Genomic DNA, 23,048 nt, shown 5'->3' on the forward strand with positions numbered 1-23,048 from the left:
TAATATTAATTTTTTTAAAAATTATTTTATTTTATTTTCTCACTTATAGAATAATATTTATGTTTAATTAATAATAATAATAATAAGTTTTGCTTATTTCAATTGGCGCGCGTCCACAACCGTCAAAAACGACGACGACCTTTTTATTGGCTTCTCTGGCGATAAGGTTCCTTTACTCTCTCGTCCTCGAGCTCAGCCATGGCTGAAGCTTCAAGGATTTTCTATTCTCCGCTTGTTCCCAACTTCCGTCCACTCCAGAAGACGCATTCAACCAAGCCCTACACAGCATCTTTTCGCAGACATTCGATCAATTGCTCTGTCTCCACAAGTGACAGTGCTAGAGTGGCAGCGACCGGGCCGATTCCATGGGGTTGCGAGATCGATTCGCTGGAGAATGCTTCTGCTCTACAGAAATGGCTGTCGCAGTCTGGTCTCCCTGACCAGAAGATGGCGATACAGAGAGTGGATGTTGGAGAGAGAGGACTTGTGGCTTTGAAGAATGTTAGGAAAGGGGAGAAATTACTGTTTGTGCCGCCCTCTCTCGTTATCTCTGCAGACTCGGTAAGTTTTCCTGACCGGAAGTTCTGGTGGAAATTCTTGAAATGTGAGGAACCGATACGCTGACCAATTTGAGAATATTTAAGTAGTCTGCAAAATGTTTGGTAAATTTCGTTCTAGTAGTTTTGATTGTGAAACCCTATTATTCTGTTGGTTCACCTGAAGTTTAGCTTGTTTTTGGCCAAGAGGCGTAGGATGTGATTGAAAATTGGGTGGATGAAGTCATTTTCTTTGAAGGAGTAGGAGAGGGGCAAGTTACAAATTTTCATTTTTCATAGATAAACTTTTGTTTACAATCTTTCAACTGTGAGTCAAATTAAATGGACATTCATTCCATTTTCATCGTCATCTAAGCTATAAACCAAGAAAATATCCTTTTTCACCTTCTTCCAATGGGAACAACCGAAAATGCTACACAAATAAATGCCTCTCCACTCTCATCATGTACTGTGTTGTCTATGTTAGGAGTGGAGCTGCCCTGAGGCTGGGGAGATGTTAAAACGTAATTCAGTACCAGATTGGCCACTTATTGCAACCTACTTGATTAGCGAAGCAAGTTTAATGAAATCATCAAGATGGAACAACTATATATCAGCCTTACCTCGGCAACCTTATTCACTTTTGTACTGGTCAGTTACTATATGGTCCAAGTAACTTTATATTTTTTTGTGTCTGGTATTTATACTCAGTCCTTGCTCATATAGCCTCTCTTCTATCATTTCAGGACACGAGAAGAGCTAGATCGATATCTGGAAGCATCAGAGATCAGAGAAAGGGCAATAGAAAGGATCACAAATGTTGTTGGAACGTAAGGCTATATTTCCTCACTGCTTATTTTCTTATTAAATTTTTTAAAACTGCTATTTAATGGTAGGATTTTCAATCAGTATCCTAAATCATTCCAGTTCATCATTGTGTAGTTCATTAAACAATAAGTTTTTCTTCTGTGATTTTTGGTGCAGATACAATGATTTAAGGGACAGAATATTTTCCAAATATCCTGAATTATTCCCCGAGGAGGTATTGAATTCTTTACTCTCCAAGAAGTCAGCCTATCACCAGTTTATAACTTTGCTTTATTCACACTGGAATTTGTTCAACCTTTTCTCCAGCTGCTGTCAACTTCCCTAATACACAAACATTTCTCCGTTTTGGCTGGTCTATACTGTTTTTCTGGCATTCCTCTAGGTTTTTGGTATTGAAGAGTAAAACTTTTTTCAGCTTCATGGTTGTCTATTAAAATCTTTGTTCTCTTGAGAAGTTTTGATCAACCAAAAAAATAACAGATTCTTGTCATTTTTACGCAAACTACAGTACAGTGCTTTTTTAGTTTAACCCAACATTTAGTTCCGGGAGACTTGGATTAGACATTTAAGAATTATGTCTACGTAATTCAATTTCATTTCCTAATTTGGGAGAAAATTGGAAATATATATTTCTGCTTGCCATACAGTGTGCATGACTAGGTTTCAATCTGGGGCATAAACTGTTGGCAAACCCCAATTCTCTCAACTCTTGTTTACTTGAAACATGATTAACTTGATTCTTCCTGGATGTTTGATTTTCAGGTATTCAATATTGAAACTTTCAAGTGGTCATTTGGGATTCTTTTCTCCCGCTTGGTAAGTTGGGCTAATCAAATACTATGCTAGCGTGGCATGCTTAACTAGCTATAGAACAAAGCATAAAAATATAGTATGGGGATTGATTTACAAAAAACATTTGGCTGCAACCATATATAAGACATCACAGTCAATAATGTTTGCTGAAATGGTATTAATCTATGAAGCTGTAAAGCCTTCACATTTTTCTTTTTCATGTTTGTCTTCCCTGCCCCCATTTTTTTTTTTTTTTTTTTTTTGGTGGGGAATAATCGTTCGTGTGTAATTTGAATGCTGACAAGATCATATTTCTTTTAAGCCCAGGTTCGGTTACCTTCAATGGATGGAAAGGTTGCATTGGTTCCCTGGGCTGATATGCTGAATCATAACTGTGAGGTACGCTAATTGGTGTTTTTTTGAAAGCTGTAAGTTGTGATGTTAGAATGGAAATTTAACTCTTGCAACTATAAATGGCTGGCCCAGGTGGAGACTTTCTTGGATTATGATAAATCATCCCAAGGCGTTGTCTTCACAACAGATCGAGCATACCAACCAGGTGAGCAGGTAAAAGAACATTTAAAATTTTCATAATGAATGAATCTGATGAGATAATCTAATACTGAAATTTCATGTGAACTTTAATTAAACAAAAATGGAACTATTTCAAACTTGCTAGTCGTATTAGATCTCGTGTCCATGCTGAAAAATGTTGGCCAGGGTCATAAACGGTAGAAAGAAGGATAAAAAACGTTCTATAACTTCTTTCCCAAAGGAACTTTTCCCATAGAGATGAAACTTATGTTAACTGCAAAATTTTGTATTATTTATGCATCATGGTTACTTTAATGACTGCTAATTGCAGGTGTTCATTTCTTATGGCAAGAAATCTAATGGGGAGTTGTTGTTGTCATATGGTTTTGTTCCAAAGGAGGGAAGCAATCCTAGCGATTCTGTTGAGTTGTTACTCTCACTAAAAAAATCTGATAAATGTTACAAGGAGAAGCTGGAAGCACTGAAAAAGCATGGATTAAGAGCGTGAGTATAAAGAAACTGATGAGTTCTTCACCATTTAACTTTCTCAAACTTATATTTTTTTAAATTAAAGGATATCTTCGAGTTATTCCTTCATAAACATTCATCTTTAATTTCTGGTGCAAATTTTAATAATTAATGGAAAACCAACCACATGCTAGTTAGTTCCTCCCACCTTTCTTTCTCTTGTTAAAATATCTTGTTATTTTGTTGATCGCACTGAATAAATTTATCATGACAGATCCCAGTGTTTTCCTATTCAAATCACTGGCTGGCCTTTAGAATTAAAGGCATTTGCTTATTTAGCTGTCAGTCCACCAAGTATGAGCAAGCAGTTTGAAGAGGTTTGGTTGACAACCTCTTTTCTACTTCTGTTCTTGATCTGCAAACTCTGTCTCAATGTGTGTCTGTGTGTATTGGCTACCAGATGGCTGCTGCAGCATCAAATAAATCAACAGCAACGAAGGACTTAAATTACCCTGATATAGAGGAGGAAGCCCTGCAGTTCATATTAGATAGCTGCGAAACTAGCATATCTAAATATAACAAATTCTTGCAGGTAAAGGATAAAGAATATGTCGATTCTATTATTCTAGTGGAAATTTACCACTCAATTTAACAATGAACATCTGGTTCTTGTCATGCTTGCTCACAATGGCTGAAGCAAAATCAATATTAATTTTGCAAGATGATAGTGATACTAGAATACTTGAAAAAGCACATTTCTTAACTCGTCTTTGCAGGCAAGTGGATCCATGGATTTGGACGTGACGTCACCAAAACAACTGAACCGTAGAGTATTTTTAAAACAGCTAGCAGTAGACTTGTGCACGAGCGAACGAAGGATACTTTTTCGAAGCCAATATGTAAGTCCACACGATCCCATATCTGCAGCTTCCCTTTTCCTTCATGCAAATGAAAGCCTTTCACATTTTCTGGTTGCTGCTGTGTAAAATTAAGTTAAATGGCATGTGACTGTTATTTGTTAAGTGCATCTTGAAGTTGAGACCTAACTTTCTTAAAAAAAATGTGATTGCGTTTATTGATATCTTGAGTACGGATGTTTCAGATTCTGAGAAGAAGATTGAGAGACTTGAGAAGTGGTGAATTGAGAGCTCTGAAACTGTTCAGAGGGTTTGGGAAACTTTTTAAATGATTGGTTGTTTGTGTGTATAAATATCTCTGGACTGTAAGACTGTGTAGCCATGAGATGAACACGCTAGTCCTTACAGAAACTCGTGCCATCCCGCCTCGCCGTGGTGGCAACGTTTAGTTTCCTGCTCGAGAATTAAGGAGGCTGGTCTATATAGAAAGTGAAACAGGCAAAAAAATCCCCCATCACCACCACCACCACCACCACCTCTTGGTCTGTATCATCACATTGTAAGTTCTGTATTTCGTTGCATGAGTTTCGAGTATTCTCAACTGAAAAATTGGATTTCTGGACGGAGTTGTTTTTGATTCAACAAATTCTTGATTTCATTCAGAATGCTTCTAGAAAACTAGTCTTTTCTGAATTATATGAAGCCAGTAAGCAAACAGCGAGTCCATGGGTATTTAAACCCGAGTATCCGAGAAAAAGCAGAATTCTCGGCTGGAGAAACTCACGGTTGATGGATTTTTTTCATGCCTTTTGAATACCTTTTTTTAACTAAAATTTTTACAATGTTCTCAACTTTCTATATTTTGATAAGTAGTTATTTGGGTGTATAAACGCCGATATAGTGAAGTTCATTTTCACGTAAATAAAAATAAAAAGTGTTACGAATTCAATATGATAACGACAAACATAATTTTTTAAAATTCGAGCCTAAATTGAAACTTTTGCGACCCCAAATTGTAATTTAACCCTTTCAAATTCTTGAATACAAATAGAGTATTTGAAAATCCTTAATTCTTTTTAATAGAAAAATACAAAAGTGAGACCAATTTTAAAATTAGGGAAATTTTTTTTTTTTAAAGCTCAACTTCTTCTGTCTCTAAGTTCCGACGACAGAATAGTTTTGACCTCTTTCTTCATTTTGCCGCAACTCCCACAATTCGCCAATATAAAAGCAAGCTGCTTCACAAAAGCAGGGCATTCAAACGAGCTAGAGTTGAACGGCAATGGAGGGTCTCGCTTCCCTCGGAACAATCCCCAAGGTTTCCTTTCCACCCATTTCCTCTTCTATTCGCAGGTCCAAGTTTCTCTCCAGAAGGCTGAATCGTCGGCCTTCAATGGATGCTTTGTCGAGGAATTCAATCTCTGTTGCCTCTTCTTCTTCCCCCATTTCCCCTGCCATCCGAGCTCATCAGGTTTGGATTTCGACTTCTACGTTATTCCAATCTGAATTTTCTTTGTTGGGGTTTAGGGTTTTTCTTTGTAGTTCGTGCATTCGTTGTTTCTTTGTGCTTAATCTGCATTTTTCCCATCTGAGAAGATTTAGATTTCTCATATATTCATCCAAATAGTCGAATTCTTGGAGGAATTGTTTCGTAATGAGTGCATATTCTGTGTTTTTTAGACAGAATCCGAGGCTGGATCAGCTGCGGCTTCCCCAGTTAATGAACCAAAAGAAAATGTTCTGAAAGTGAAGGAGTGGGAAGTGGGGATGTTCCAAGATGAAGTAGCAGCAAGTCAAGGCATAAGGATTCGCCGCCGGCCGCCCACCGGGCCGCCATTGCATTACGTTGGACCTTTTCAGTTCAGATTACAGAATGAAGGGAACACTCCTAGGAATATTTTGGAGGAGATCATATGGTACAAGGACAAGGAAGTTTCACAGGTAACATTATGTGGGACATTTGATTAATTTGTATTCCCATATTTTAGGATGTTGTCTGTGGGCTGATAGTGTTTTTGGTTTCTGAATGTTTCTAGATGAAAGAAAGAAGGCCTCTCTTTTCGTTGAAAAAGGATCTTGACAGCGCCCCTCCTGCTAGAGATTTCCTTGGAGCTCTCAAGGCTGCCTATGTTAGAACTAACTTACCTGGTTTGATTGCTGAAGTGAAAAAGGCTTCACCTAGCAGAGGAGTTCTAAGGGAGGATTTTGATCCAGTGAGTGTTCTTGACTGTTTATTTTGTTGTTATATTTCATAAATCTATGCACGGTTTTCGCAGTACCAAATTTTGATTTGATTGGTTTGTATACTAAGAGGTGTTTTAGGGCCTAAGAAGTATGAGTTTGTGAAATCTTTGTTTGGATTGTAAACGAAATAGGTTATAAGAACCTAAGTTTGTGTAACTCGTATTTAGTAGGCATTTACAATCTTATAAGTATAAGTTTTTGTATCATTTGAAGAATAGGTTGAGTGTGGGTTTATTAAACACGAGTTCACGTAGTATGTGCGACTAACTACTCTATAGTATGGGATAAACAACTCCACATAGGAAATGACGTTAGGTTTCTTAACCGAAGTTAAATAAACGTGATCTTTGAGCTAAGCACTACGTAGATGTTTGTTTTTCCCCCTTGAGAAACTAAACTTTTATTGAGAACAAACGGAAGTGTGAGATCCTACATCGGTTGGAGTGGAGAATGAAACATTCTTTATATGGGTGTGGAAACCTCTCCCTAGTAGACGCGTTTTAAAACTGTGAGGCTGATGGCGATACGTAATGGGCTAAAGCAGACAATAACTGCTAGCGGTGGACTTGGGCTGTTACAAATGGTATGAGAGCCAATCACCGACTCGCTGGCCCCCAAGGGGGTTGGATTGTAAGATCTCACATCGGTTGGAGAGGGGAACGAAACATTCCTTTATGGGTGTGGAAACCTCTCTCTAGTAGACGCATTTTAAAACCGTGAGGCTGATGACGATACGTAGCAACCTAAAACGAACAATATCTGCTAGCGCTGGGGCTTGGACTATTACAGAAAGAAAGCAAGACAAAAGGTCCACGGGCTGATAAAAGGAAAACAGCCACGCTAAAGGAGCCTAGCACCTAACTATACAAAAAAAATGCTCAAACTCCAATCCCCTGCAATAAAACCTCTTAAATGTTCGTAAAACACACAAATAGCATTTGCAATGTTGCTTTGCATTACGCCAACCTTTTGTGCTAGCACATCATTTTTAACAAATTATTGGGGTTACTTTTGTGTTATGCCCTTGATGGAAAGGGGTAAAAATGAAGATGTGCTAGTTGTTTATTGTCACGCCCAGTTTTGTCGAAATGTTGTAGTAGGCCTCGAACTGGGAGTGTAAAGATGAATAAACTAGACATATTACCTAGGATCGGTTACGTTTTGTTTTCCCGAGTTTGTTAAGTGCATCAAACAGGAACCTACCAACTGTGCATACGTGCCTAAAACTTCAGCTATACAACAATGCTATGAAATTCGAGCTTTTTAACTAGCAAAACTCAAGATTCAACTACTTGTTAAAGTAGAACGTGTTTATCTAGCTACTTTTGCTTTGAAATAATCGAGTCGTGTTTATTTAATGTAAATTTGATGAATGCTAATAGGTTGAGATTGCCCAAGCGTACGAGAAAGGCGGAGCAGCATGCCTTAGTGTTCTCACAGACGAGAAGTTTTTTCAGGTGAAGAACATTTTAGGAGCTCTGCCATTCCTTTTATCTCTTGGACGGTGTTTTCTCAAAATTCATTTCCTAAGTTTAACATCTGTTGTTTGTGGGGAGTAGGGAAGCTTTGAGAATCTGCAGAAGATAAGGAATGCCGGAGTGGAGGTTTGTCATATTGGATCATAATTTTACATAATGGTATGTGAATTGTACTTATAATAGTAGGAAACATATGCATATGCAGTGCCCTCTCTTGTGCAAGGAGTTCGTGGTCGATGCATGGCAGATCTACTATGCTCGATCCAAAGGTGCCGATGCCATTCTTTTGATTGCTGCTGTTTTGCCTGATCTCGACATTAAATATATGACTAAAATCTGCAAGATGGTCGGTTTGACCCCCCTCGTTGAGGTAACAATGTCCTGTCGTTTTTAGGGGCATCTTGTATATGTTGCTTACCATTATTGTACAAGCTTTTGATCTCTTTATTTTTAGGTTCACGACGAGAAGGAAATGGACCGTATGCTTGCGATCGAAGGCATTGAGCTTATTGGCATCAACAATCGGAATCTCGGTAATGTTTGACTACTTTTGTTACGTTGTTCATATTGCTAAACTTCTCGTTTCTCCGTTGATAAATATATTGCATTAATTTGTACCAAACTACATCTCTTAGGATGTGAGATCCTACATCGGTTGGAAAGAGGAATGAAGCATTCCTTATAAGGGTGTGGAAACCCCTCCCTAGTAAACACATTTTAAAACCTCGAGGGAAAGCCTAAAGAGGACAATATCTGCTAGCGGTGGGCTTGGGCTGTTACAAATGATATCAGAGCCAGACACTAGGAGGTGTGGCAACGAGGACGTTGGGTCCCCAAGTGAGGTGGATTGTGAGATCCCACATCGGTTGGAGAAGGGAACAAAGCATTCCTTATAAGGGTGTGGAAAGCCCAAAGAGGACAATATTTGCCAGCGGTGGGCTTGGTTATTACATAGGACATGATAGGAACAACCGTAGCTTTAAAGTAGTTTTAGTATTCCGACACACGAGCAATTGTCTGCTCCTTGCTTTTGAAGCGCTCAGCAACATCACTCATCGATAGTTACATTACTTATATACTTGTTTTTAAAACAATATCTTACAGAAACATTCGAGGTCGATATCAGCAACACAAAAAAGCTTCTCGAAGGAGAGCGCGGACAAAAGATCCGTGAAAAGAACATAACCGTAAGTATAAAGTGGACAGTTCTGCTGTTTGACAACTTCTCATCAAACTAAATTGTTACACCAAATGAAGAACACATCAAACTTTTACCCCATCTGATATTCCCTTGTTTGTTGTGAGGATTGTTCAGATAGTGGGAGAATCTGGGCTGTTCACTCCTGATGATATTGCTTATGTGCAAGAAGCTGGTGTTAAAGCTGTAAGCTTCTCATATTTGGATTCATGGCTTCCATTGTTGCATCAGCCATGGAATTTGAGATTTTTTTACGTGGTTTCTGCAGGTTCTCGTTGGCGAGTCGATTGTGAAACAGAGCGACCCGACGAAGGGAATAGCCGGGCTTTTTGGCAAAGATATTTCTGCTTAAAGCTTTTAGGAAACTTGAAACTGCTGTATGTTGAACAGGTTTTGATACCCATTTGGCTCTGATCTTATGAACCTATGGTATTGAGTTGGAACTGATTAGATCCCAAAATGGGAAAATAAAGCTCAAGCTATATATTTATACCATAACTGTTGCGCACCATAGCATAGTTTGGGAGATCCCACCTCCACCACCGTGATTGGAGAGGGGAATAAAGCATTTTTTATAACGGTGTGGAAACATCTCCGTACAAAACTTGTTTTAAAAACCTTGAGGGGAATCCCGAGAGGGTAAACCTAAAGAAGACAATATCTGCTATTGGTGGACTTGGACCATTACAAGTGATATCAGACCCAGACATCGAGCGATGTGCTAGCGAGGAGATTGAGCCTAGTTGGGAGGTGGACACGAGGTAGTGTGCCATCTAAGACACTTGGCTTCGAAATGGGGCGGATTGGGGGTCCCACATCAATTGAGGAGGGGAGTGCCAGTGAGGACCTTGGGTCCTAAAGAGGGTGGATTGTGAAATCCCATCTCCTACATGAGTTGATCTCCTACATGAGTTGATCCTGGGATTGTGGGGCCCTAATAGACGCCTTTTATTTTTAGGCACGGGCTAATTTTGGTCATAAAAATTAAATAAATTATTATTTTAAAATTTATAATATTTGGTTGTCATTTAATTACGAAGATTTATAAGATAATTAATTTGAATTTGATTTGATTTAAATAAAATTGAAAAAATGTTTTTTCAATTTTATTAATGAATAATGTAATAATTATTTTAATAAATTAAAAAAAATTACAAAATGAGGTGAAAATTGCAGACGGTACGAGCGCGCGTGAAAATACGAACTTCCACGGCTTATCTATAGGAACTTCCACGGTAACTCGTCCCTGTTTCTCCGGCCATGTTCTCTGCCGGAGCTGCGGCCTCCGGCGACCTGGAGTTCCGGTCCGACGATAACGCGTGGTACAATGTGACTGTGAAACTCGAAGGCGATGTTCTTAGGATCAGCTATTCCGAGTTCGCTGGGGAGCACGACAATGTCTTCACCGCCAACCATTTCCGGAGCTTTTCGGAGTTGAGCGACTTCGAAGGTAGGTTTCGGCCTCTGTCCAGACAGTTGCAGGATTACGAATGCCCTAACATCGACCCTGGCATGCCTGTTTGTGCTTCCTACTCCTCTCGAGCCGATGATGTTCGCTTCTACGACACTCTTGTGGAAGGGGTTCGTTCTTTTACTTTACACTTTTCCTGTTGTTTGAATCTTGAGATTATCGCTGGAAAGCTCCCTGTTGATTTTCCTTTTGTTTGAAATTTTAGCCTCTCAGTTCCTTTTAACCTTTTCGAGCAGGGCATTCATCTAGAAACTTTAGTCTCTGGGATTTTCTGTTGGTTTGCTATTTTAAAGATCTTAGACGGTCCAAAACTGGTCATATGCCATAGAATAGTCTGAGTTTTGAAAGGTTCTCCATCATGTTTCAGAGCATGCATGCTTTACCGCCATAATAGCAATTACTATTCCGTAAATGAACTTTCTGAACTTACTATGTAATATGGATTAAACATTGATTTTCTGTATGAATTTGAAACTTCAATCTTTCATTCTAACACTTTCGATCATTTTTGTTCTTAAATTTCTAAAAACATCATTTCTTTTGATTAAGTTATATTCATGAAGGTCCACATGAACTTAGTTCAACCATACTTTGACATGTATTCCTTCCCTTGAGGTTTGAAGATGCTTAATTCAAAGTTTCAGAATGTATTGATTCAATTGGAAGACTTGGATCTTCATTTTCCCCATGACTCGTGCATTGGTAGGTGGATTATCTTGAACACTCTTATGCAAATGGAGAAGAAGAATGCTTATGCAACTTTATCATTTTCTGGCAGAATGGTCCAAACTCTGGGAATTTTGCAATTGCCAGTATTGCTAACATGTGTGAAATTCAATTTAGTAAAATTAATGACGCAGTGTTAGCAACTTTCTTCAGGAAAGTTAGGGAGAAAATCCAAACCAAAATGAATAGAGGGGATACCTCATCTGAAGGTCGCCCTCCCACCCATAATGATGGTGGTGTTTATCAGAAGGATGACTGCCGCCCCAAATTAAAGAGCCGGCTATCCTTTTTTGGACGCATGAACCAGGTGAGTACTCTTTCTAGAGCTCAAGATTTCACAAAGCAATACGTTGTTACGTTCCAACTTCCATTTACATTAGAGGACTCCATTTCATGCTCCATTTCTTGATGGCTCTCTCCATTTCTGGGACACACGACGTGCCAAGCGTTCTTCTGGGATGGTAAAGCCATGTGAAGGTACAATTTATTATTTAGTGAATGAACCTAATCTCTCAGTTATCTCTGTTGGATGACGAAAGTCCCACATCGGCTAATTTAGGAAATGATCATGGGTTTATTATCAAGGAATACTCTCCCCATTGGTCTGAGGCCTTTGGGGAAAGCCCAAAGCAAAGCCATAAGAGCTTATGCTCAAAGTGGACAATATCATACCATTGTGGAGAGTCGTGTTCATCTAACATGGTATCAGAGCCATACCCTGTGGTATCTTAATCATGCACTAATGAATACTTCTTTAATCACTTTTTTGTTTCTTAATTGAACTTATTTTTTCTCTCCATAGATCAACAGACTCTCAATCCCAGAAAAAGTGAGGTAATCAAGCAAGATGCTGATATTGGTGGAATGAAGTATCAGTACATGATTTTACTTGAGAATCTAGATAAAAGAATCTCTCCAGTAAAACTTGCCAAATTCTTGCATGGAGAAACATTGATATTACCTAGTGTATACATTTTCCCGAGCTTAACATATGAGTTGTATGCAAGGGGAGCTGTTGTATTGAATTGCAGAACGAACCTAGAGAAGTTGTGTGATTTTTTGGATAATCCAGATCATGTCATTTTATCCTCCCAAGGAAGGTAAACTTTTTCCCTAAATGAAATTTTCAAATAAATGTGCTGACTATCTTGGATTTAATAATTGAAATCTAAGAAAATATCTAACGTGCTCCAAGTTAACAAACTAGAAAAGTTTTATAGAGTAATGATAGCGCCTAGCTTCTATAATCCTTGACTGTTTAGATTTGTTTCCATTTTATAGTTTGGGAGTTTTCCACTCATTTTCTTCAGGCCCTTGGTAGTAACTGGACGAGTTGCGAGGCACGAAACTTTCGGGACAATGGCGGCAGGAGCCATGGTGCTAGACTCGGAGGTGAGTTCTTATTTACTCTGTTTGAACATTTTTATTGTAACAGAAGTTGCCCTGTTGATCTCTGATAGTTGCATTTGAAGTTGAATTTAGAAAAATGAAAGAAGTATCCAATTTTCAATTAATCAAGCAACGTGTATCATGGTCTGGAATCTTAGTATAAATAATAAGAATCCCACATGATCTATCTGTTTCTAGTTTCTTAAATCAACCCCATTTCATCATAGAACTGCAAGATAAACCAGAGTCGACATTGAACAGGGAAGATAAAACAATTTAGCTTCAGAACTAATCAAGGAATTTAACTTTTGGTATCAAACTTGTGATGGGTGTTGCTGTTGCTGTTCACTTTGATTGGTTACAGAATAAATTCGGTAACGAAAAAGACGGTCGTGTGTGTTGCGAGCTGAAGGTTGTGAGATTAGGAACAAATGAGTATTCGACTGCTAAGCATTTGAAGGAGTTGTTCATGGAGTTTCTTAGCCATCAGAGGAGATTGCACCAAAGATTAGCCATGGAGAAGCAAGATTTATTGCAGTATGAACCCTAAATGAATCATAGGTCAGTTGGATAGGCTTCTTGTTTTTGTGTGGATGTGGTTTCTGAATTAGAATGAATTTTGTGTTAGATTTTGATTTTGATCAACTGAAAGGAATCGAGAAAGGAATCGAGAATGGTATAATAGATTCGTGTCTCAGTGTTCTATGAAATATATCTGAGATATTATATCTTAGGTAGATTGTGATTTGATTTGTATTATATTTTATTTTATTATCAATATTTAATTAGTTTATATTTTCCTTATTTTTAGTTATTAATGATAGCAGTTATGAATATCAATGAGAATATATACTTCGATTCCAATTCGATTTCTCATTAACATTTTCTGAACTTTATAAAAAATAATTAATGTTTCTTTTTTTAAAAAATAAAAGTACATTTACCTCGAATTAGATTTAAATAATACTCATACAATTTTAAAATTAGCATAATAAGGAGGACGATAATTAAACTTTTGAAAATTTAAAAATATTTTTTAAACGTTCATTATTTTTTTAAAACCATTCTAAAAATTTAAGGCTCTTTTTTAAATCATTTTAAAAGTTCAACGAGATTTTTTAAATAAAGTATTGACGGCTTTCGTTCACAGTAATTTTCTAAAATATTTTTAAAAAATTACTCAATTATGCTAAATAAACTTTAAAGTTGATGTCTTTTAGATTTATGAACTCTCTCGCGTTTCTAATATATTATTAAAATTTTAATTTTGTGTTCAATGAATAAGTTAGAGAAGGGAGTCTGTTAAAATATTATCACTGACTCAATGGGGTTAAAACTAAACCAACGGAGTTAAGCTGAACCATTGTATGAATTAGTTAAGAAAATGATTCAAAATTTTATGAATAAATTTAGGAAAATGATCGAGAGTGTCTTGTATTCTCTTTTCGATTGATGTTAATAAAGAGTGCGAGTGTTTTCCACAGAGAGTTATGTTCAACAGAGACTCGATAATATACTTTGTTCGAACACTAGTAGATCGTGGTTCCTAAGAGGGTGACTAAAATGTTTAAACCTTAGGGTTTGAATATTAGAATGAGGTCACTAGAAGAGAGAAGAAAAAAAAGGCTTGTGTCCACTATGCTTCCTTGTTGGTCAAAGCATCGTCATCCATCCAATAACATACCGACACGTCGCAATCCGACATCGCAATTTTTTTTTTCTCTTTTTCTTTTTTTCTTAGTTGGAAACATTTTGATTTCTTACATTATTCGAACTCCAACTGCGCCACCGCTCGTTTTGACTCCTCATCTGATCTCAGATCAAATACCCTTTAACTTATTACAATTCTCAGATTCTCTTTTCCCTCAATTGGCGGCAACTGTTTGTTCATCCCCTCATTCTCTAAATCTCGAGGTAATTTACAAACCCTTTTGCCTTTTCCTTTCCTTTTTCTTATATTCGGTCATCACAGATCGTGAAGATTTGACTTCTTTTTCATATGGGTCTTTGATTCTTTGAAGTAATGGAGCGATGGGCTATGAGATGTGTGGTGATGATGGCGTTTGCCGGTGTATTGCTGTTGAATTTGAGAGAATCAGAAGGGATTAGGTTTGTGATTGACAGAGAAGAATGTTTCTCTCACAATGTTCAGTACGACGGCGATACTGTTCATGTTTCTTTTGTTGTAATCAAGACAGATTCTGGATGGCACTATGGCGAAGATGGCGTTGATCTTGTGGTATCATTTCACTTCCCTTTGCTTTGATTTCCTTCTCATTTATAGAATTTGAAACAGGGCAAGCAAGATTCATGGGGTTTTTTTCTTTTCTTGTGTTCATAATTCTTGGTTCAAGAATGTTTGGAAGTGGCTTCTTGTTCTTCTTGAGCAAGGACTTGTCTTAGTTTAAGAGATGGTTTGTTTTTCTCAGTTGTTTTTTTGGGTGTTTTAGATGATTTGACTTGAGTTGGAGGACTACTACTAAAACTAGAATGGGGAGGGATTGATCTTTGTGTAAGAGGCTGTTAGTTTGTAGGTTGTTTCTTTGAACTCCTTATGATGAAGGTTACCTCTTAAGTTCGTTGGGTGCTTGAAGACTGATACTAAAACTCGAATGCATAGAGACTTATGTTAGTAGACGAGGTGGTTTACTTGTTCTAAGTTATTTTTGTGGAGATGCTTTGATTTGGAGAGACGAAGTGTAACAGCCCAAGCTCGTTGCTAGTAGATATTGTATTCTTTGGGTTTTCCCTTTCGGGATTCCCCTCAAGGTTTTTAAAACGCGTTTGCTAGGGAGAGATTTCCATACCCTTATAAAGAATGCTTTGTTTTCCTCCCTAACCGATGTAGAATCTCACAATCCACCTCCCAATTGATGTGGGACCCCCCAATCCACCCCCTTCGAGGCCCAGCGTCCTTGTCCTTGTTGGCACACCGTCTCGTGTCCATCCCGCTTTAGGGCTTAGCTTCCTCGCTGACACATTGCCTAGTGCTTGGCTCTAATACCATTTTTAATAGCTCAAGCCAACCACTAGCAAATATGTCCTCTTTGGGATTTCCCTTTTGGGCTTCTCTTCAAGGTTTTTAAAACGTGTCTGCTAGGGAAAGGTTTCCACACCCTTATAAAGAATGCTTCGTTCTTCTCTCCAACGGCTGTGGGATCTCACACAGAGACAGACTGAGACCTCCTTACGATATTTACTTCTTAGTTCTTAGTTCTTGGGCAGATATTTATCTTATTAGGGAAGATGGTTAATTTTTAACTTGGTTCTTGGGGTGTTATACATAGGCCTCATTTCATCCTTAGAATCTTTAATCGTTTAGAATTGTTAATCGTAGTCATTTGTGTACTACGCGGTTAAAAAGACTTATGACATATGCATTGAAGTTGAGGCTGTGTAAAGAGACTCTAGAGACTATTCTAGTGTTTAATGGTTAACTTGGGTTCTTTTTCCTCGATTTTGCTCTTCTTATGAAGTTCTTATATGGGGTTTGATTTGAGACCCTTGTGTTTATATTGTTTTCGCCGGTAGAAATTGCTGCTGATCCAATATTTTTGTTTGAATTTTAGATAAAGGGTCCTTCTGGTGAACATCTTCACGATTTCAGTGACAAAGCTAGTGAAAAGCATGAATTTGTTGCTCACAACAAAGGTCTTCATCGATTCTGCTTCACGAACAAGTCCCCATACCACGAAACCATCGACTTTGATGTGCACGTTGGTCACTTTTCATACCACGAGCAGCATGCGAAAGATGGTAAGATGCCATTCTCTGTTTTATCATGTACTGACCTTCCTTCACGAGTTAATATCAATCTCAAAACTGGTGCTTGTGCCTGCAGAGCATTTCAACCCTTTGTTGGATCAAATATCTAAGTTGGAGGAAGCTCTTTACAATATTCAGTTTGAACAGCATTGGTTAGAGGCTCAGACCGATCGCCAGGCAATAGGTAATGTTGACGAACATGTCTCAAACTTGAATAATTTCCACGGCATCAACTTATGAATTTAATTGACTGGAGAAAATAACGAAGCATTTCTTATAAGGGTGTGGAAACCTCTCCCTAGCAGATGCATTTTAAAACCTTGAGGGAAGCCTAAAAGGGAAAGCCCAAAAAGGACAATATCTGCTAGCGGTGGGTTTGGGTTGTTACAAATGGTATCAGAGTCAGACACCGGGTGGTGTGCCAGCGAGGACTTTGGGCCTCCAAGGGGGGTGGATTGTGAGATCTCATATCGGTTGGAGAGGAGAACGAAACATTCCTTATAAGGGTGTGGAAACCTTTCTCTAGCAGACACGTTTTAAAACCTTGAGGGGAAGCCCAGAAAGGAAAAACTAAAGAAGACAATATCTGCTAACGGGGGTTAATAGGCATTATTCAAGCACCAATGATCGTGATAGTAGCTTTCTTCTTCATCATGGTTGCTGATGTGGAGAGGTGCTCATTGTTTAGGCTTGGATTGGGTAAGAAGACTTTAGATCTAACCCAATGGTTCGAATTGCATTAAGACAACAGATCCTCCAACCCTAACCCAACGTATAGTTCGGGTTGAGTTGATTTAGTTTTTCTTTTGTGCACTCTTAGCTTAGTCCATGGCAGATGGGTGTTGAAGGCAACCAGCCAAAAACCCGTGACGTGTTTCCTGTTTGATCTCGATTCTGGCTGTTGAACAACTCTGCCGATTGAAACGACGAAAACCCGTGACAGTATTTTGTGGTATGGTTTGATTGCAGTGAATGATGGAATGAGCAAAAGGGCAGTCCACAAGGCAATGTTTGAATCAGCAGCACTGGTAGGGGCCAGTGTCCTCCAAGTCTACTTGCTGCAGCGCTTGTTTGAAAGGAAGCTTCGGACATCCAGAGTTTAATGACAAGCATAGAAAAGCTTTGGACATCTTTTCCTATTTATGGTTCTATAATAAATTTACCCTAATACAGATTATTTGCTAATTGGTTTTTCTTCTCTCTTGTCTTGTTGCCTTATGCAGCTACTTTTCACTGCCCTTGCCTTTTTCGTACCTCTCATAAGTTATTAGAAGTTACTTTTGTGGAGAAAAACAATATTGAAGGACTTGGGTGCCAAATCAAGAGGGTATATTTGTTTTTTTTTGGGCTGTGGAGGGGCATTTTGGTATTCTCCTACTTTCTTTACGTTTATGGGTATGGGTGTTCAAATGACCCGAGAACCCGACCAACCCAGATTACCCTATCTAAACTATAAAGGTTGGCTTAGTTCTTTTTTAGATTTGGACCGGGTTGAATTCGTTCCCAAGTTATCATTTCTTTTGTTGGGTCAACTTGACCGGTTCAAAAATAGAATTACAATTCAACTCTAAATTTAATATTATTATGAGTTTGTAGTGATGTGTGACTTGTGAATATCAATAGAATTTTTTAAATAATTAAAAAAATTATCGACAACTCAATTCAAAAGTACAGAATTGATTACTTCAAGGTCATCAACCCAAGAATTTTCATATAGATTCGAAGGATTTTTTCAAGTCCAACTCAATCTAACTCGAAATGAGATTTTTTAAGCTTTTTTTTTTTCAATTCCTTTCAAGAAATTTTGACATATGGCAGTATGTTAATAAATATGGGTTGAAAATTATATTCAAAATTGAAACATTAACATCATATATGAGGATAGAAAAAAAGAAACAGAGATTAAAAAAAAAAAAAAAACAAAGGGTAGAATATTCCATTACACATCCAAACAACAACCTAGAATTATGCTAAAACAAATCAAAGCCAAATAACAAAGGAAGAATATTTCACTTTGTTCTGGTAGCTAAATAAAATACACTTCGACCTTATTAAATACGAAACCAACTGAAAGTGGAAGTTATATTATTCTGATCATACACTTTTCCAGACCCCTAAGGCTAAGGCTATCATCATCATCAGGGTAAAATATAAGATAACAAGTTACTACCAACCCGTGTGATCCGACAATGTTATCTTATCGACGCTTCGAGACTGGAACAGGCTTCACACGAGCTCCAACACAAGAGCAGATGCACCACCTCCACCATTGCAAACACCTCCAACTCCATATTTCCCACCTTTCTGCTTTAGTACCTATAATGAGATATATGTTTGTTGTTAATGGGTTGTATATCTACTTTCAAGACAAGCAAAGAGGATGGTAATGGCGGGCTTGAAATGAGAGTGAGTAGGATAGAGAGATGTTGTGGAACATTGCAGAGATTTCGATGAATTACCCCCAAAAGCGTGACCAAGATACGAGCACCGCTGCAACCTAGAGGATGTCCCAATGCCACGGCACCACCGTGCACGTTCACTTTATCCTGTACATGAACAAATGAAAGGAATTTGGAAAAGTGATCAGATAATAACCACAAGGAAGAAAGATAAGGTAGCACATTTAGAGTGACTAGCTAAATGCAAGTCATATTCCAATTATTCAATTCATGTGAGGCCATAGAAGGGCATAGAAATATTAGCCAATATCAAAAGACAACTACACCAACAAGAAGGTATACTCACAGGAGAGATTCCAAGCAATTTCTGATTGGCAAGAGCCACAACCTACATAAATTATGATCACATGGGTTATATGAGAATTTGATGAACAAGGTTCTGAAAACTGATGATTTCATGCTTGTCATTAAAAATCTTACAGCAAATGCTTCATTTATTTCGTAGAAATCAATTTGTGGAGCTTCTAAGCCGGCATGGGAAATGGCCTTTGGAACTGCGAGGGACGGTGCAGTTGTGAAAAATTCTGGCTCCTACAAATCAATTCCCCATATTATTAGTACAAAGTGCTTAAGCAGAAAGCAATAACTAAAACTAATACAAGAATCCGGAATTACATGGGCAGCATCAGCATATCCTTTGATTTTTGCAATCACTTCCAGCCCAAGTTCCAATGCCTTCTTCCCGCTCACTAGAACTATGGCGGCAGCACCATCACTGTCATTTTAAAATTTTCCAACTTTCAATGTAAGTTCGATTGATCCTTTGGCATAACCTATACATATAAAGAACAGTTTTCCTTTACCTTATGCTGGAAGCATTGCCTGCAGTTACGGTACCTCCATTCTCCTTAAAACTTGGTCGAAGCTTCCTCAATTTCGCGGGGTCAAACTGTATTACATATAACATTTGAAAGAGAATGAGAAGATAAAAAAAAAAAAAAAAATTGTTTTCAACAGAAATGAATACCAGTTTGCTAAAGAATTCTAAAATCATTTCCACTACATCATGACCCCTTTGAGTTGAGCATGCGATGAACAAATTTTGTACATTTGTATGCATTTTTGTTTGAAAATTGTACACACATGCATAGTGTGTTGAGGATTGTTGGGAAGGAGTCTGACATTGACTAATTAAGAAGATGATCGGAGATTTATAAGTAAGGAATACATCTTCATTGGTATGAGGCATTTTGGGAGAAACCAACAGCAAAGCCATGAGAGGTTACGCTCAAAGTGGACAATATCATACCATTGTGGAGGTTCGTGATTCCTAACATGGTGCACACCACTCGAAAAACAACAGTATTATGCATAAATGAATGAAATGGGAGTACCTTTCCAAGACCCTCATCCGAATTGACATTAGTCGATGGCTTTCCCCTCCCTCCAGAAACTTCAACCTGCAAGTTTAAATGGATCTGAGACTCATAATTTTCAACCAGAGAAAAAGCCATGCAGTGATATGGAGGGGAATCCAACCGGAACAATTTCCCATTCAAAGGCACCGCTGTCCTTGGCAGCAATACCACGCTCAAAGCTCTGAACAGCGAAGTCATCCTGCATGAAATCCAGATGTAAAGATGTTTACAAAATATAATAAAAAAGAATCACAAACTCCAAAATGCATTAAAATCAATACCTGAGCCTCCCTTGTAATTTGATATTTGTCTGCACATAACTCTGCACAATTTCCCATTCCAGAGTTCGAATAGACATCCCATAGACCATCTTTCAGCATTCCATCAACAAGAGAATCATGTCCTAGACGAGACCCCTTCCTGCAAATTAGCATGAAAATAAGTTACATTATGCTTAAAGCTCAGGTCACCATGAATGGGTTGAAATTTAGAATAGAAAAGCAACCTTGCTTCTGCTAGGTACTTCGGTGCATTTGACATGCTTTCCATCCCACCAGAAACAACAACATCATTGATGCCTAACTGGATACTCTGTGCAGCAAGCATTGTCGCTGAAATAATAATAAAAAATAAACGTTGTCAGAATACTATTAATAACGTTTTACATTAGAAATCTGTAAGGAGATGGAAAATCTTGGAATGAACACAAGAGTGCGAACCTTTCATCCCTGACGCACAAACTTTGTTGACAGTGGTACAGATCACTGAATTAGGTATTCCTGCACCTAAAGCAGCTTGTCTGGCAGGAGCCTGCCCCAAATTTGCACTCAGAACATTGCCAAAGATGACTTCTTGTACAAGTGCAGGATCAACTTTAGCCCTTTTAAGTGCAGCTACAAGTCATCAAAGGGAAAAATACATCAGCATTGGTTAACTCCATTTACATAACAGGAGAAAAATGGGTATCACAATTACCTTCAATTGCTATAGATCCCAACTTGGTGGCTGGTAAAGATGATAAGCTGCCGAGAAATCCACCCATTGGCGTGCGTGCAACACCAACTATGCAAACATCTAGACAGCCAAGTATCGAACGTTAAAAAAACAAACCCATCACAGAAATGCAATAAGTGTGATTTTTCTGCGTCTGCTTGCACGGATGACTTAAATAAAAACACTAGGCTTTGATTAGCTATTTTCGCTGGAAAGCAAGTGAAGTACCTCTTGGATTTATCGAGTCTGCTGATGCTGCTACCGCTGGAGCCATGGTATGCCAAAGAAGAAAACCTGTACCATTAACAAATTTCAGCACTTCTGAGTTCTGAAACAATAACAGTAAGACAATTCTTACAGCATCTCAGTCAATTAAGAACAAATTTTATAAATGAATCGCTAATAAAAAAAAAAACATAAATAACCAAGTGCTCATGTAACCTCTTATTCCCTCTTTTTCTTCATCTCATTAAAACAAAACCATGGGCTCACCAAAAATCATTAATTTTGAAAATGTGCGAAAGCAGCACAATAACGTGGAAGCATCCAGGGAAAATGTTAACCGAATAATATCCTAAATTCTAATCAATCAGTGACATTTAAATACAGACCACTAGGAAAAACATCTAAAAGATTAAATAACTCGTCCTCTAATGGAAATTACTAGATTTTCCCCCAAGTTAAGAGAATACACGCACAAGTAATTTATAAAAATTCCACAATAAAACGCATTTACTAAAGTTGGAAGTCAATTACAGTGTAATTATTGAAGATGGACATGGCTAAACTAAACTTCCTGATTTGGGCATCAGTACAGTTTATTAAATTCAACCATCATAACAGGCTACCAAGTTCCTTCGCCAGTTAAGGAAAAGAAACAAGTAATATACAAATTCGTATTTTAAAACCTCTTACAAATTCATTTTTCAAGTACAAAAGGAGATTTGAACCTCTAAACTCAAATGAATGAATACATACTAATTATTGATGAACTATACTAATTAGTGCTCAACTATACTTCACGAATTTAGAATCATCCGGTTGTTTTTTAAAAAAAAAACTATATTCAAATAGCTCATCTCTTAAAAACGCTTTAGACAAGGAGTTGAACTTCAATGCTGATAAATACGTGCATCAAACTCGCTAGTAATCATTAACTACCGACTCATTTCACCCATTCGAAAAAATTAATCCAATCGGATCACATACGCATCCAGAAGACCAGAACGTCCATCATCATTCAACTTCTAAATCATCAAAACAGCACAGAAAGAAGAAATGAAGCAAGATCTAAAACAGAAAACACAAAAAAAAACCTCACACCATCCCGCTTCTCCCAATCAACCATTACAGATCTAGAAACAATCAGACTTACAAAATTTCAACAAGAATCTAACACACTAACAGAGCCAGATGCCAAAACAGATTTCAAAAGTACAGAGAGCTGAAGATTTCACATACCTCCTCACTCTCTCCGAGCTCGAGAAAACGCCTTGTGATCGATCAACCAGAAGACAGAGCTGGAGAAAATGTAGAATCAATTTGTTGTTGAAATTGGTGTTCTTATATATCCAGCGAGAGAGAGAGGGAGAGGGGTGGAATTTTGATAACTGTCAAGCAAGCCCTGCACGAGGACGCATAGGTTTGGCGTATTGTTCTTTTAGTCCCTAATAACTTTTTATTTACAGTTTTATCCTTCTTTTATTTTCGATTTTTTTTTTACTATAATTAATAAAAATATCTATAAATTTGTATTTTATATTTAAAAAAATAACTTTATAATAATACCATTAATTTTTAAAAAAATTAAAATATATATTTATACCAAAAATATTCATACTTTATTTTTTAAATACAAAAGAAATTAATATCTTTTAATTTTTAAAAAAAAATATTAAAAAATACCGAATATTTAAAAGTTTAAACATGTTTTTAAATTTTTTTAAAAAAAT

At 37.6% G+C, this 23,048-nt stretch overlaps 5 protein-coding genes across 8 annotated transcripts; 4 read left to right on the forward strand and 1 right to left on the reverse strand.

The window, feature by feature from the left end:
- Nucleotides 1-105: 105 nt before the first annotated feature.
- On the forward strand, nt 106-4,680 carry LOC111811670 (Rubisco methyltransferase family protein). Of its 2 annotated transcripts, none has more exons than XM_087117938.1 (12): nt 106-561; nt 1,024-1,187; nt 1,283-1,366; nt 1,521-1,578; nt 2,127-2,180; nt 2,484-2,555; nt 2,643-2,723; nt 3,088-3,194; nt 3,433-3,535; nt 3,619-3,750; nt 3,935-4,057; nt 4,261-4,680. In XM_087117938.1, the coding sequence occupies exons 1-12, from the start codon at nt 199-201 to the stop codon at nt 4,345-4,347; spliced, it is 1,428 nt and encodes a 475-aa protein (XP_086974064.1). In that variant the 5' UTR covers nt 106-198; the 3' UTR covers nt 4,348-4,680. The 2 variants fall into 2 exon arrangements, with proteins under 2 accessions (XP_086974064.1, XP_023554432.2); XM_023698664.2 differs by having other exon boundaries at nt 107-561; nt 3,022-3,194.
- A 499-nt stretch (nt 4,681-5,179) lies between these two features.
- Nucleotides 5,180-9,433, forward strand: LOC111811715 (indole-3-glycerol phosphate synthase, chloroplastic). Its single transcript, XM_023698730.2, has 10 exons — nt 5,180-5,486; nt 5,696-5,956; nt 6,052-6,228; nt 7,642-7,716; nt 7,819-7,863; nt 7,943-8,107; nt 8,192-8,270; nt 8,842-8,924; nt 9,053-9,121; nt 9,204-9,433. Exons 1-10 carry the CDS (start codon nt 5,298-5,300, stop codon nt 9,285-9,287), a joined length of 1,227 nt encoding a protein of 408 aa, XP_023554498.2. The 5' UTR covers nt 5,180-5,297; the 3' UTR covers nt 9,288-9,433.
- A 655-nt stretch (nt 9,434-10,088) lies between these two features.
- Nucleotides 10,089-13,315, forward strand: LOC111811711 (SAWADEE protein). 3 transcript variants are annotated; one of them, XR_015411899.1, is made up of 6 exons: nt 10,089-10,516; nt 11,113-11,439; nt 11,513-11,609; nt 11,935-12,232; nt 12,414-12,524; nt 12,886-12,952. XR_015411899.1 is itself a non-coding variant. In XM_087117875.1 (6 exons), the coding sequence occupies exons 1-6, from the start codon at nt 10,196-10,198 to the stop codon at nt 12,888-12,890; spliced, it is 1,119 nt and encodes a 372-aa protein (XP_086974001.1). In that variant the 5' UTR covers nt 10,089-10,195; the 3' UTR covers nt 12,891-13,025. The 3 variants fall into 3 exon arrangements, 2 of the variants coding, with proteins under 2 accessions (XP_086974001.1, XP_086974000.1); XM_087117875.1 differs by having other exon boundaries at nt 12,454-12,524; nt 12,886-13,025; XM_087117874.1 differs by having other exon boundaries at nt 10,090-10,516; nt 12,443-12,524; nt 12,886-13,315.
- Nucleotides 13,316-14,275: 960 nt separating this feature from the next.
- Nucleotides 14,276-17,627, forward strand: P24BETA2 (emp24/gp25L/p24 family/GOLD family protein). Its single transcript, XM_023698849.2, has 5 exons — nt 14,276-14,435; nt 14,543-14,760; nt 16,091-16,277; nt 16,363-16,470; nt 17,256-17,627. Exons 2-5 carry the CDS (start codon nt 14,545-14,547, stop codon nt 17,387-17,389), a joined length of 645 nt encoding a protein of 214 aa, XP_023554617.2. The 5' UTR covers nt 14,276-14,435; nt 14,543-14,544; the 3' UTR covers nt 17,390-17,627.
- Nucleotides 17,628-18,202: 575 nt separating this feature from the next.
- LOC111811716 (acetyl-CoA acetyltransferase 2) lies at nt 18,203-22,722 on the reverse strand. Its single transcript, XM_023698731.2, has 14 exons — nt 22,558-22,722; nt 21,325-21,390; nt 21,079-21,177; nt 20,823-20,996; nt 20,609-20,714; nt 20,385-20,523; nt 20,225-20,302; nt 20,080-20,145; nt 19,549-19,634; nt 19,361-19,460; nt 19,166-19,276; nt 19,032-19,073; nt 18,746-18,832; nt 18,203-18,602 (listed from the first exon to the last, which is right to left on the reverse strand). The coding sequence occupies exons 2-14, from the start codon at nt 21,368-21,370 to the stop codon at nt 18,513-18,515; spliced, it is 1,224 nt and encodes a 407-aa protein (XP_023554499.1). The 5' UTR covers nt 21,371-21,390; nt 22,558-22,722; the 3' UTR covers nt 18,203-18,512.
- Nucleotides 22,723-23,048: the final 326 nt, after the last annotated feature.

This window comes from Cucurbita pepo, chromosome 15, assembly GCF_057944985.1.
Source record: "Cucurbita pepo subsp. pepo isolate OVF chromosome 15, ASM5794498v1, whole genome shotgun sequence".
Lineage (NCBI taxonomy): Eukaryota > Viridiplantae > Streptophyta > Magnoliopsida > Cucurbitales > Cucurbitaceae > Cucurbita > Cucurbita pepo.

Coding starts and splice junctions, on each gene's coding strand:
- LOC111811715 (XM_023698730.2), top strand. CDS start 5,298: ATGGAGGGTCTCGCTTCCCTCGGAACAATCCCCAAGGTTTCCTTTCCA. Junction 6,229..7,641: donor TAAGGGAGGATTTTGATCCA/GTGAGTGTTCTT, acceptor GAATGCTAATAG/GTTGAGATTGCCCAAGCGTA. Junction 7,717..7,818: donor CAGACGAGAAGTTTTTTCAG/GTGAAGAACATT, acceptor TGTGGGGAGTAG/GGAAGCTTTGAGAATCTGCA.
- LOC111811670 (XM_023698664.2), top strand. CDS start 199: ATGGCTGAAGCTTCAAGGATTTTCTATTCTCCGCTTGTTCCCAACTTC. Junction 2,556..2,642: donor TGCTGAATCATAACTGTGAG/GTACGCTAATTG, acceptor TGGCTGGCCCAG/GTGGAGACTTTCTTGGATTA. Junction 3,751..3,934: donor AATATAACAAATTCTTGCAG/GTAAAGGATAAA, acceptor TCGTCTTTGCAG/GCAAGTGGATCCATGGATTT.
- P24BETA2 (XM_023698849.2), top strand. CDS start 14,545: ATGGAGCGATGGGCTATGAGATGTGTGGTGATGATGGCGTTTGCCGGT. Junction 16,278..16,362: donor CGAGCAGCATGCGAAAGATG/GTAAGATGCCAT, acceptor TTGTGCCTGCAG/AGCATTTCAACCCTTTGTTG. Junction 16,471..17,255: donor GACCGATCGCCAGGCAATAG/GTAATGTTGACG, acceptor GTTTGATTGCAG/TGAATGATGGAATGAGCAAA.
- LOC111811716 (XM_023698731.2), bottom strand. CDS start 21,370: ATGGCTCCAGCGGTAGCAGCATCAGCAGACTCGATAAATCCAAGAG. Junction 19,635..20,079: donor CGGATGAGGGTCTTGGAAAG/GTACTCCCATTT, acceptor TATGTAATACAG/TTTGACCCCGCGAAATTGAG. Junction 19,277..19,360: donor GATATGCTGATGCTGCCCAT/GTAATTCCGGAT, acceptor ATTGATTTGTAG/GAGCCAGAATTTTTCACAAC.
- LOC111811711 (XM_087117874.1), top strand. CDS start 10,196: ATGTTCTCTGCCGGAGCTGCGGCCTCCGGCGACCTGGAGTTCCGGTCC. Junction 10,517..11,112: donor ACGACACTCTTGTGGAAGGG/GTTCGTTCTTTT, acceptor GTGCATTGGTAG/GTGGATTATCTTGAACACTC. Junction 11,440..11,512: donor TTTTTGGACGCATGAACCAG/GTGAGTACTCTT, acceptor CATTTACATTAG/AGGACTCCATTTCATGCTCC.